This window comes from Hyla sarda, unplaced genomic scaffold (assembly GCF_029499605.1).
Source record: "Hyla sarda isolate aHylSar1 unplaced genomic scaffold, aHylSar1.hap1 scaffold_505, whole genome shotgun sequence".
NCBI lineage: Eukaryota > Metazoa > Chordata > Amphibia > Anura > Hylidae > Hyla > Hyla sarda.
In genome coordinates this window covers 174,097-186,588 of record NW_026610516.1, presented here as the reverse complement: position 1 = coordinate 186,588, position 12,492 = coordinate 174,097, and the positions used below count along the sequence as shown (strand labels likewise).

At 46.7% G+C, this 12,492-nt stretch overlaps 1 protein-coding gene across 3 annotated transcripts in view; it reads left to right on the top strand.

The window, feature by feature from the left end:
* The window catches only part of LOC130337689 (oocyte zinc finger protein XlCOF22-like), a 37,654-nt gene extending 25,473 nt beyond the window's left edge, over positions 1 to 12,181 (top strand). The window contains exons 2-8 of one of the 3 annotated variants that reach the window (XM_056553958.1): positions 1,634 to 1,760; positions 1,860 to 1,951; positions 2,069 to 2,192; positions 9,901 to 9,992; positions 10,078 to 10,156; positions 10,264 to 10,341; positions 10,979 to 12,181. In XM_056553958.1, coding sequence (XP_056409933.1) covers positions 1,634 to 1,760; positions 1,860 to 1,951; positions 2,069 to 2,192; positions 9,901 to 9,992; positions 10,078 to 10,156; positions 10,264 to 10,341; positions 10,979 to 12,114 — 1,728 coding nt within the window. In that variant the 3' untranslated portion in view covers positions 12,115 to 12,181. The remainder of the gene's footprint in view (positions 1 to 1,633; positions 1,761 to 1,859; positions 1,952 to 2,068; positions 2,193 to 9,900; positions 9,993 to 10,077; positions 10,157 to 10,263; positions 10,342 to 10,978) is intronic. The other 2 variants (XM_056553959.1, XM_056553960.1) reach the window with 2 other exon arrangements.
* The last annotated feature ends 311 nt before the right edge of the window (positions 12,182 to 12,492 follow it).

Here is a 12,492-nt window from a genome sequence, read left to right as displayed (position 1 = left end):
TTCCACCATTGTTGTCCCCATCTACATTTCCACCATTGTTGTCCCCCATCTACATTTCCACCATTGTTGTCCCCCATCTACATTTCCACCATTGTTGTCCCCATCTACATTTCCACCATTGTTGTCCCCCCATCTACATTTCCACCATTGTTGTCCCCATCTACATTTCCACCATTGTTGTCCCCATCTACATTTCCACCATTGTTGTCCCCATCTACATTTCCACCATTGTTGTCCCCCCATCTACATTTCCACCATTGTTGTCCCCCCATCTACATTTCCACCATTGTTGTCCCCATCTACATTTCCACCATTGTTGTCCCCCATCTACATTTCCACCATTGTTGTCCCCCCCATCTACATTTCCACCATTGTTGTCCCCCCATCTACATTTCCACCATTGTTGTCCCCATCTACATTTCCACCATTGTTGTCCCCCATCTACATTTCCACCATTGTTGTCCCCCATCTACATTTCCACCATTGTTGTCCCCATCTACATTTCCACCATTGTTGTCCCCATCTACATTTCCACCATTGTTGTCCCCATCTACATTTCCACCATTGTTGTCCCCCATCTACATTTCCACCATTGTTGTCCCCATCTACATTTCCACCATTGTTGTCCCCATCTACATTTCCATCATTGTTGTCCCCCATCTACATTTCCACCATTGTTGTCCCCCCATCTACATTTCCACCATTGTTGTCCCCCCATCTACATTTCCACCATTGTTGTCCCCCCCATCTACATTTCCACCATTGTTGTCCCCATCTACATTTTCCACCATTGTTGTCCCCCATCTACATTTCCGCCATTGTTGTCCCCCCATCTACATTTCCACCATTGTTGTCCCCCCATCTACATTTCCACCATTGTTGTCCCCCCATCTACATTTCCACCATTGTTGTCCCCCATCTACATTTCCGCCATTGTTGTCCCCCCATCTACATTTCCGCCATTGTTGTCCCCCATCTACATTTCCGCCATTGTTGTCCCCATCTACATTTCCACCATTGTTGTCCCCATCTACATTTCCACCATTGTTGTCCCCCCATCTACATTTCCACCATTGTTGTCCCCATCTACATTTCCACCATTGTTGTCCCCATCTACATTTCCGCCATTGTTGTCCCCATCTACATTCCCGCCATTGTTGTCCCCCATCTACATTTCCACCATTGTTGTCCCCCCATCTACATTTCCACCATTGTTGTCCCCCCATCTACATTTCCACCATTGTTGTCCCCATCTACATTTCCACCATTGTTGTCCCCATCTACATTTCCACCATTGTTGTCCCCATCTACATTTCCACCATTGTTGTCCCCCCCATCTACATTTCCACCATTGTTGTCCCCCATCTACATTTCCACCATTGTTGTCCCCCCCATCTACATTTCCACCATTGTTGTCCCCCCATCTACATTTCCACCATTGTTGTCATCATCTACATTTCCACCATTGTTGTCCCCCATCTACATTTCCACCATTGTTGTCCCCCCATCTACATTTCCACCATTGTTGGCCCCCATCTACATTTCCACCATTGTTGTCCCCCCCCATCTACATTTCCACCATTGTTGTCCCCCATCTTTGGCGCCGCTCTATGTTATCGATGTCTTTTTGTAGGTGAGGTCTCCAGAACTGACCCCATTAGGACATCGCTGTCTATTATTCAGTGGAGGAGTTGGAGGACACAAGGATCTGTACCAGGACATAGTCATGATGGAGGATCACCGGCCCCTCACATCACAAGGTAAGAAGAGACATATATATATAGATATCACTCTCACTACCTAGTATCATAGAAATCTATCCAGCACTGATGTATTCATTCCCTGTGTGTTCCTTACAGATGGAGTCATTGATAGAAATCCACCCGAGAGGTGTCCCTGCCCTCTGTATTCCCAGGACTGTCCAGAGGGAAATGTCCCAGAGAAGCATCAGGTAGATGAGGCTGATCCTATATCTCTATAGGGGGGTCCTTATAGTCTCCCCATAATATGACCAGAAAGGGGTCAAACTAAGGTTCTTTTTGGCTTTTTTTTTTTCTTGTTCGTTCAGGTTGAAGATCAGATTAATATTAAGGTTGAGGTTAAAGATGAACCAGAAGAGGAGACGGATTGTTGGTCCGATCACCCGTGTATGAGGGAAGGGAAGGAGGAAATTCCAGGAGGTGTTACCCCAGGTATGTAACAATTCCAGGAGGTGTTGTCCCAGGTATGTAATAATTCCAGGAGGTGTTGTCCCAGGTATGTAATAATTCCAGGAGGTGTTGTCCCAGGTATGTAATAATTCCAGGAGGTGTTACCCCAGGTATGTAATAATTCCAGGAGGTGTTATCCCAGGTATGTAATAATGGATTTTTACAGGCAACAATAGGAGCTCAGCCTCCCCCTCCCTGTAGATAGAGAAGACAATAGGAGCTCAGCCTCCCCCCCCCCTCCCTGTAGAATGACCTCTGCACAGAGCATTCTGGGTGACACATTGACTGACTTTATGGAGAAGAAACTACAAACCACAGAAGAATAAAGTCCTGTAGGGAGTGTGTCATGTGATCATGTGACGGCCGGGGAATGTTCTAGGATAAAACATTAGGAGGATCATGTACAGGAATGATGGGGGTCATTGTCCTCTGAGATGAATCTGACGCTGATTGTATGAGATGGTTTGTAGTAATGTCCGCCATGGACGTGGGGTCTAGTCAGGGCCCTGTATTATATTGTGTTGTCAGATCATAGTTTGGAGGCTGCTGTTAACCCTTTACATTCTATATAGATTGATAAATGACGATCACATAGGAGATGACCTTGTCCAGGTTATGTATACAGCAGAAGGGTGAACCCGGCCAAGAGGGAGGACAAAAAGTAACCAAAACTGAGGGAAGAAGGGAATGGAGGATAAAGAAGAGTCTGGTGTAAAGAGAGAGAAGAGAGATCGGGTCCAGACAGATCCGTCAGGACTCTACCCCCAGAATCATCAGCTAGAACAGCAAATCACTATCAGACAAGAGATAAAAGGGCGGATTACATGGAGAAGATCACCCAGTGCTTCCTTTAAGGCCATGTTCACACCGCAGAATATCTGATATTCCCCTCACATTCCGCTCAGCAAAACCAGACGGAAGAATAGACCTGGATCACATCACAGAACAGTCATAAAATGCCCCGTATATGGTATTATATTCACAATATGTACCTCAGTAATTATACAGACCCCAAAACCAAACACAGGTAATGATGGGAAATCTATCGCACTGACGTCTCTGTAGTGTAGAATTGTGTGGACCGGCCGGATGCCATATTGGGAAACAGGACCGACATGAGGGAATTATTATTGTAATAAAGATATAAAGAGAAATACAGTGTTACCCTCCCTCAAATAACTTGTCCTAAAATAATCCTCACCCTCCCTAACAGAGGAGGAGGCGCCCCCCCCCCACTTCACCCTACCTAACAGCAGAGGAGGCCCCCCCACTTCACCCTACCTAACAGTGGAGGAGGCGCCCCCACTTCACCCTACCTAACAGCGGAGGAGGTGACCCCACTTCACCCTACCTAACAGAAGAGGAGGCGCCCCCACTTCACCCTACCTAACAGAGGAGGAGTCGCTCCCACGTCACCCTACCTAACAGTGGGGGAAAAAAGTATTTAGTCAGCCACCAACAAAAGTTCTCCCACATAAAAAGATGAGAGGCTGTCATTTTCATCATAGGTATACCTCAACTATGAGAGACAGAATACAGGAAATCACATTGTAGGATTTTTAATAAATTAATCGGTAAATTCCTCTGTAAAATAAGTATTTGGTCACCTACAAACAAGCAAGATTTCTGTCTCTCACAGACCTGTAACTTCTCCTTTAAGAGTCTCCACTGTCCTCCACTCGTTACCTGTATTAATGGCTCCTGTTTGAATTTGTTATCAGTATAAAAGACACCTGTCCACAACCTCAAACAGTCACACTCCAAACTCTACTACTGCCAAGACCAAAGAGCTGTCGAAGGACACCAGAAACAAAATTGTAGACCTGTACCAGGCTGGGAAGACTGAATCTGCAATAGGCAAGCAGCTTGGTGTGAAGAAATCAACTGTGGGAGCAATTATTAGAAAATGGAAGACATACGAGACTGATAATCTCCCTCGATCTGGGGCTCCACGCAAGATCTCACCCCGTGGTGTCAAAATGATCACAAGAACGGTGATCAAAAATCCCAGAACCACACGGGGGGACCTAGTGAATGACCTGCAGAGAGCTGGGGCCAAAGTAACAAAGGCTACCATCAGTAACACACTACACCGCCAGGGACTCAAATCATGCAGTGCCAGACGTGTTCCAGAAATAAAATCAGGCTTCCGCTTCCATAAAAACAGTAAATTTATTTAATTCCATTAAAAAGGTCCAAAAACATAAGTGTCCCCATAAAAGCCAAATAAAATGACGCATTTCGGTTTATTAATAAACCTTAATCATAGTGTCAGACTTGTCTCTCTGCTTAAGCCAGTACATGTCCAGGCCTGTCTGAAGTTTGCTAGAGAGCATTTGGATGATGCAGAAGAGGATTGGGAGAATGTCATATGGTCAGATGAAACCAAAGTAGAACTTTTTGGTAAAAACTCAACTCATTGTGTTTGGCGGAGAAAGAATGCAGAGTTGCATCCAAAGAACACCATACCTACTGTGAAGCATGGGGGTGGAAACATCATGCTTTGGGGCTGTTTTTCTGCTAAAGGACCAGGACGACTGATCCGTGTAAAAAGAAAGAATGAATGGGGCCATGTATCGTGAGATTTTGAGTGAAAACCTCCTTCCATCAGCGAGGACATTGAAGATGAAACGTGGCTGGGTCTTTCAGCATGACAATGATCCCGAACACACCGCCCGGGCAATGAAGGAGTGGTTTAGTAAGAAGCATTTCAAGGTCCTGGAGTGGCCTAGCCAGTCTCTAGATCTTTAATCTCCCTACAAAGGTTTTCTATGGGGTAAAGTCCATGTTGCCCAGCAACAGCCTCAAAACATCACTGCTCTAGAGGAGATCTACATGGAGGAATGGGCCAAAATACCAGCAACAGTGTGTGAAAACCTTGTGAAGACAGAAAACGTTTGACCTCTGTCATTGCCAACAAAGGGGATATAACAAAGTATTAAGATGAACTTTTGTTATTGACCAATTACTTATTTTCCACCATAAATTGCAAATAAATTCTTAAAAAATCAGACAATGTGATTTTATGGATTTTTTTTCTCATCATGTCTCTCATAGTTGAGGTTATAATGGAAGATTACAGCCTCTCATCTTTTTAAGTGGGAGAACTTGCACAATTGGTGGCTGACCAAATACTTTTTTCCCCCACTGTAACAGCGGAGGAGGCCCCTCCCACTTCATCCTACCTAACAGCGGAGGAGGCCCCTCCCACTTCATCCTACCTAACAGCGGAGGAGGCCCCTCCCACTTCATCCTACCTAACAGTAGAGGAGGCCCCTCCCACTTCAGCCTACTTAACAGTAGAGGAGGCCCCTCCCACTTCAGCCGGTGTCTGTCCTAACACTAGTTTACCCCGTGATGGTGGTTGAATCTTTGCCCTATAATGATGATCATCAAACCCTCTAACAATGGTCAAATACGAACAAATGAAAAAACAATAGTGCAATTAACTGCACATCAAAATAATATAAAACAACAAAGAAGCACTTGTGATGAGCGAACTCTGGTCTGTTACAGCATGGGGGGGGGGCAAAAAACAAATGGGGTATTAGCTACTTCTTCCTACTTTGTCCTCTGTATCTTTATCTTTCAGAGCCCCCCATTCTTTTTTGTAATCTCTCTTTGCTTTTATTGAGATTGTTGCCCATTATAAACTCCCCACATGAAGGGTCAGAGAAGTACATTGTCTGTCTGTGTACTGTCATGACCCCACAGATATTTAACCCCTCATTCACCTCTGAGAGAGGAATAGTGGTCACATGACAGAGAACTTGTGGTTATATAGACATAGAGCCTTATCCCACATGGTCCCTGGTGGAGGAGACTTTGGAGCAGTCGTTTTCTTACTACAGAAAGTTTGATAGAAGACGGAGCCGCAACTGTGCGTTCCCTCTGTGGACATATAGCAGTGTTTCCCAACCTTTTTCGGCTCGGGGCGCCCAACGGAAAAAAAAAATTCACAGGGCACCCCGACCGAAGTTGAGGGACAAAAAAAAAAAAAAAAAAGTATGTAATATAGATTACAGTGCTGCTTTTATGCAGCTACTTCAAATTACATCATCTGGGCCATCATGACTATTTCTTCCAGCCACAATTCTTCACCGTTAAACCTGCAAAACAAACCTATTAGGCTCCGCACTTTACCTGCATCCACCACATTCCAGCATGAAGAGGAATACAGGGGTGTAAAGGAGTAACAGGGGTTTAGAAAGGTGTATATGGGTGACAGATGGGTAGAGGAGTGTACATGGGTGACAGAGGGGTGTAGAGGAGTGTACATGGGTGACAGGGGGGTGTAGAGGAGTGTACATGGGTGACAGAGGGGTGTAGAGGAGTGTACATGGGTGACAGAGGGGTGTAGAGGAGTGTACATGGGTGACAGATGGGTAGAGGAGTGTACATGGGTGACAGGGGGGTGTAGAGGAGTGTACATGGGTGACAGAGGGGTGTAGAGGAGTGTACATGGGTGACAGATGGGTAGAGGAGTGTACATGGGTGACAGGGGGGTGTAGAGGAGTGTACATGGGTGACAGAGGGGTGTAGAGGAGTGTACATGGGTGACAGAGGGGTGTAGAGGAGTGTACATGGGTGACAGAGGGGTGTAGAGGAGTGTACATGGGTGACAGAGGGGTGTAGAGGAGTGTACATGGGTGACAGATGGGTAGAGGAGTGTACATGGGTGACAGAGGGGTGTATAGGAGTGTACATGGGTGACAGAGGGGTGTAGAGGAGTGTACATGGGTGACAGAGGGGTGTAGAGGAGTGTATATGGGTGACAGAGGGGTGTAGAGGAGTGTACATGGGTGACAGAGGGGTGTAGAGGAGTGTACATGGGTGACAGAGGGGTGTAGAGGAGTGTACATGGGTGACAGATGGGTGTAGAGGAGTGTACATGGGTGACAGAGGGGCGTAGAGGAGTGTACATGGGTGACAGAGGGGTGTGGAGGAGTGTTCATGAGTGACAGAGGGGGGTAGAGGAGTGTACATGGGTGACAGAGGGGTGTAGAGGAGTGTACATGGGTGACAGAGGGGTGTAGAGGAGTGTACATGGGTGACAGAGGGGTGTAGAGGAGTGTACATGGGTGACAGAGGGGTGTAGAGGAGTGTACATGGGTGACAGAGGGGTGTAGAGGAGTGTACATGGGTGACAGATGGGTAGAGGAGTGTACATGGGTGACAGAGGGGTGTAGAGGAGTGTACATGGGTGACAGAGGGGTGTAGAGGAGTGTACATGGGTGACAGAGGGGTGTAGAGGAGTGTACATGGGTGACAGATGGGTAGAGGAGTGTACATGGGTGACAGAGGGGTGTAGAGGAGTGTACATGGGTGACAGAGGGGTGTAGAGGTGTGTACATGGGTGACAGAGGGGTGTAGAGGAGTGTACATGGATGACAGAGGGGTGTAGAGGAGTGTACATGGGTGACAGGGGTGTAGAGGAGTGTACATGGGTGACAGATGGGTAGAGGAGTGTACATGGGTGACAGAGGGGTGTAGAGGAGTGTACATGGGTGACAGATGGGTGTAGAGGAGTGTACATGGGTGACAGAGGGGTGTAGAGGAGTGTACATGGGTGACAGAGGGGTGTAGAGGAGTGTACATGGGTGACAGATGGGTAGAGGAGTGTACATGGGTGACAGAGGGGTGTAGAGGAGTGTACATGGGTGACAGAGGGGTGTAGAGGAGTGTACATGGGTGACAGAGGGGTGTAGAGGAGTGTACATGGGTGACAGATGGGTAGAGGAGTGTACATGGGTGACAGAGGGGTGTAGAGGAGTGTACATGGGTGACAGAGGGGTGTAGAGGTGTGTACATGGGTGACAGAGGGGTGTAGAGGAGTGTACATGGATGACAGAGGGGTGTAGAGGAGTGTACATGGGTGACAGGGGTGTAGAGGAGTGTACATGGGTGACAGATGGGTAGAGGAGTGTACATGGGTGACAGAGGGGTGTAGAGGAGTGTACATGGGTGACAGATGGGTGTAGAGGAGTGTACATGGGTGACAGAGGGGTGCAGAGGAGTGTACATGGGTGACAGAGGGGTGCAGAGGAGTGTACATGGGTGACAGGGGTGTAGAGGAGTGTACATGGGTGACAGAGGGGTGTAGAGGAGTGTACATGGGTGACAGAGGGGTGTAGAGGAGTGTACATGGGTGACAGAGGGGTGTAGAGGAGTGTACATGGGTGACAGAGGGGTGTAGAGGAGTGTACATGGGTGACAGAGGGGTGTAGAGGAGTGTACATGGGTGACAGAGGGGTGTAGAGGAGTGTACATGGGTGACAGAGGGGTGTAGAGGAGTGTACATGGGTGACAGAGGGGTGTAGAGGAGTGTACATGGGTGACAGAGGGGTGTAGAGGAGTGTACATGGGTGACAGAGGGGTGTAGAGGAGTGTACATGGGTGACAGAGGGGTGTAGAGGAGTGTACATGGGTGACAGAGGGGTGTAGAGGAGTGTACATGGGTGACAGAGGGGTGTAGAGGAGTGTACATGGATGACAGAGGGGTGTAGAGGAGTGTACATGGGTGACTGGTGTAGAAGAGTGTACATGGGTGACTGGTGTAGAAGAGTGTACATGGGTGACTGGTGTAGAAGAGTGTACATGGGTGACAGGTGTAGAAGAGTGTAGGGGTGAATAGGGAGTGGACATGGGTGACAAGAATGTGGTAAGAGGCGTGGACAATGGAGGGTGACTATGGGTGACAGGGGGATGGACAGGGATGACTGAGTGGTGTATAGGGGGGTTGCCAAGGCAGTCATGGCTGACAGGAGGGTGGACATGGGAGACAGGTGTGGTGGATGGGGGTGACAAGGGGGTAAAAAAATGGGTGACGGGTGACAAAAGGACAGAAGGGTGAATATGGGGTGACATAGGAGCAGGCTGGGGGTTGGTCAGAGGGGGGGGGGGGTGAACTTGGGTGACAGAGGGGTGTCCAAGGTAGACAAGGATGACGAGGGATAAAAGAGGGATGACAAAGGGACAGAGGGGGTGATGGGGGACTGAGCATGGGTAACGGGGGGGGGGGGGGGGGTTGACGGAGGGAGGGGTGGACTGGGCTGAGAAGGGGTAAAGGGGTGGAAATGGTACAGTACCTTAAGCACAGGAATCCAGCGCAGCTTCTTCCTCTCTCCGGTGTAGCAGGACACCATTTTCGGCCTGACTCACTCACTGGGCCGCACAGGGGAGGGGGGCGCAGTGTGCACTCATGCAGACTTCCCTTCCCCCCCTGCAGCGCCATCACAGGCGCGCAGGTTGGGGCAGGAAATAAAATTAAAAAAAGGTGAAAGCAAAATCCCCCGGCACCCCGATTGGGAATCACTGACACATAGAATCTTGTATTAAGGGATTAGAGACCAGATTTCTACCCCAGATGACCCATTTATTACCGAAATGTCTGTGTCTCCTCCCCCTGCTGACAATGGATTCCCCTGAGGAAGGAGTGACAGCCGAGTCTCTGTAGGGACCAGCAGCTCCGGGCCTGGGATTTCACTGTGGGTCTGACTGGATTATCTGATGTTTTATCAGAAAGTGGGGGAGGGGCAGAACATTGTTATTGAGGCCTGATAAATAACCTAGAGGTGAGAAGTGTATGATATATATAGATGGATATACAGGAGCTGATGTATTCATTCCCTGTGTGTTCCCTACAGATATACAGGAGCTGATGTATTCATTCCCTGTGTGTTCCCTACAGATGGCGTCATTGATAGAAATCCACCCGAGAGGTGTCCCTGTCCTCTGTATTCCCAGGACTGTCCAGAGGGAAATGTCCCAGAGAAGCGTCAGGTAGATGGCGCTAAAGTCTCCCCAAAATATGACCAGAAAGTGATTGACCCCAAGATCAACTTACATTTTCTTCCTATCTCTTTAGGGTGAAGATCTGATGGATATTAAGGTTGAGGTTAAAGATGAACCAGAAGAGGAGACGGATTTCGGGGCCGATCAGCAGTGTAAGGAGGGGGAGACTTTTATTGGTGGAGGGTCTCCTAGATACTACTACACCCATCATCTGATCATCACATGGAATAATCTATTCATCACTGTGTGTTCCCTACAGATGAAGAAGAGAGGATGAGGGGCCAGCACCCGTGTATGACAGAAGTAAAGGAGGAAATTCCAGGAGGTGTTACCCCAGGTATGTAATACTTCCAGGAGGTGTTACCCCAGGTATGTAATTATGGATAATAATCTCTGAAGAAACATCACCTGATCAGATGGATCCAGATCTCTGTGGCCCCGTGCTGGGGGGGAGGGGGGGGTATAATTGGGCACAAGCAGTATGAATGGATGAGCCTGTCCTGTCAGGTGTGAACAGTCCTGTAGTGTAGGGGGTGTAATGGTTGGGGGAGGGGAGACATCTAAATTACATCTAACTCTAGTTCTCAGTTCTGGATATAGAAGTTGGACTAGTGATAAGAATTTGGGGCCAATGTTACCTCCTCCTCCCTGTACAATGACCTCTGCACAGGTCACAGAGCATGCCCAGAAAAGGAGTCACTAGGGTCCCTTCCAGTCTATTGTTTCCTATGATCATGGGGGGGAGAGGGGGGGGGGGCACATATTTGTAAATACTGTTATAAGCAGAAAAATCTCTGGTGAACATTCCCTAGAGTCAGTGCCTGTAGTGACCCCAAAAAGAAGGAAACTATAAAGGGGGAACATCTCCTCCTCTGTATTCTCTTCTGGGGTCAGGTGACCATCAAAAACTTCATGTGTGTTTCCAACCTAATAATATTTTATACATTTCCCATAATCCATTTTTATCCCAACAGAAAATCCCAGTAAGAATTCTGAGGGAAACTTCATGTTATCCCTGAATGATAAAGGAGAATATGAAGATATGATGGAGCGCTCCTCAGGAGAAGACCTCCTTACCCCTAATGTCCATCCAGATCTATCCTATAATAATCCACCTGATCATGAGGAACCTTCTCCTGACCAACCACACATTGTTACCACAAGGACAGATCAGGGACATGGGAAAGGTTTATATTGTGAGGAATGTGGGAAAGAATTTACAAAAAGATCAGAACTTGTCACACACAGAAAAAGTCACATAAGAAAGAAGCAGTATGTGTGTTCAGAATGTGGGAAATCCTGTAAAAGTCCATCACATCTTGTTGTACATGAGAGAATTCATACGGGAGAGAAACCATATTCATGCTCAGAATGTAGTAAATGTTTTGCACATAAATCAACTCTTATTATACATGAGAGAAGTCACACAGGAGAGAAGCCATATTCATGTTCAGAATGTGGGAAATGTTTTATAAGCAAGTCAGAGCTTGTTATACATGAGAGAAGTCACACAGGAGAGAAACCATATTCATGCTCAGAATGTGGTAAATGTTTTGCACATAAATCAACTCTTATTATACATGAGAGAAGTCACACAGGAGAGAAGCCATATTTATGTTCAAAATGTGGGAAATGTTTTATAGGACAATCACAACTTTCTGGACATGAGAGAATTCATACAGGAGAGAAGCCATATTCATGTTCAGAATGTGGCAAATGTTTTATAAGCAAGTCAGAGCTTGTTATACATGAGAGAATTCATACGGGAGAGAAGCCATATTCATGCTCAGAATGTGGTAAATGTTTTGCACAAAAATCATATCTTGTTTTACATGAGAGAAGTCACACAGGAGAGAAGCCATATTCATGTTCAGAATGTGGGAAATGTTATACAAATAAAACAAATCTTTCAATCCATGAGAGAATTCACACAGGGGAGAAGCCATATCCATGTTCAGAATGTGGTAAATGTTTTAAACAAAAATCATATCTTGTTCTACATGAGAGAATTCACACAGGAGAGAAGCCATATTCATGTTCAGAATGTGGAAAATGTTTTATACGTAAATCACAACTTTCTGTACATGAGAGAAGTCACACTGGAGTCTGATAGATGAAATAATAAATAATGAATATATAATAATATGGAGAATGGAAATATGAGATCTCAGGTAGAGACGAGCAAACTTACAGTAAATTCGATTCGTCACAAACTTCTCGGCTCGGCAGTTGATGACTTATCCTGCATAAATGAGTTGAGCTTTCAGGTGCTCCGGTGGGCTGGAAAAGGTGGATACATTACTAGGAAAGAGTCTCCTAGTACAGTATCCACCTTTTCCAGCCCCTCGGAGCATCGGAAAGCTGAACTAATTTATGCAGGATAAGGCATCAACTGCCGAGCCGAGAAGTTTGTGACGAATCGAATTTACTGTAAGTTCGCTCATCTCTAATCTCAGGTAACAGTAAAATGTGATGTTTCTAAGTTTTG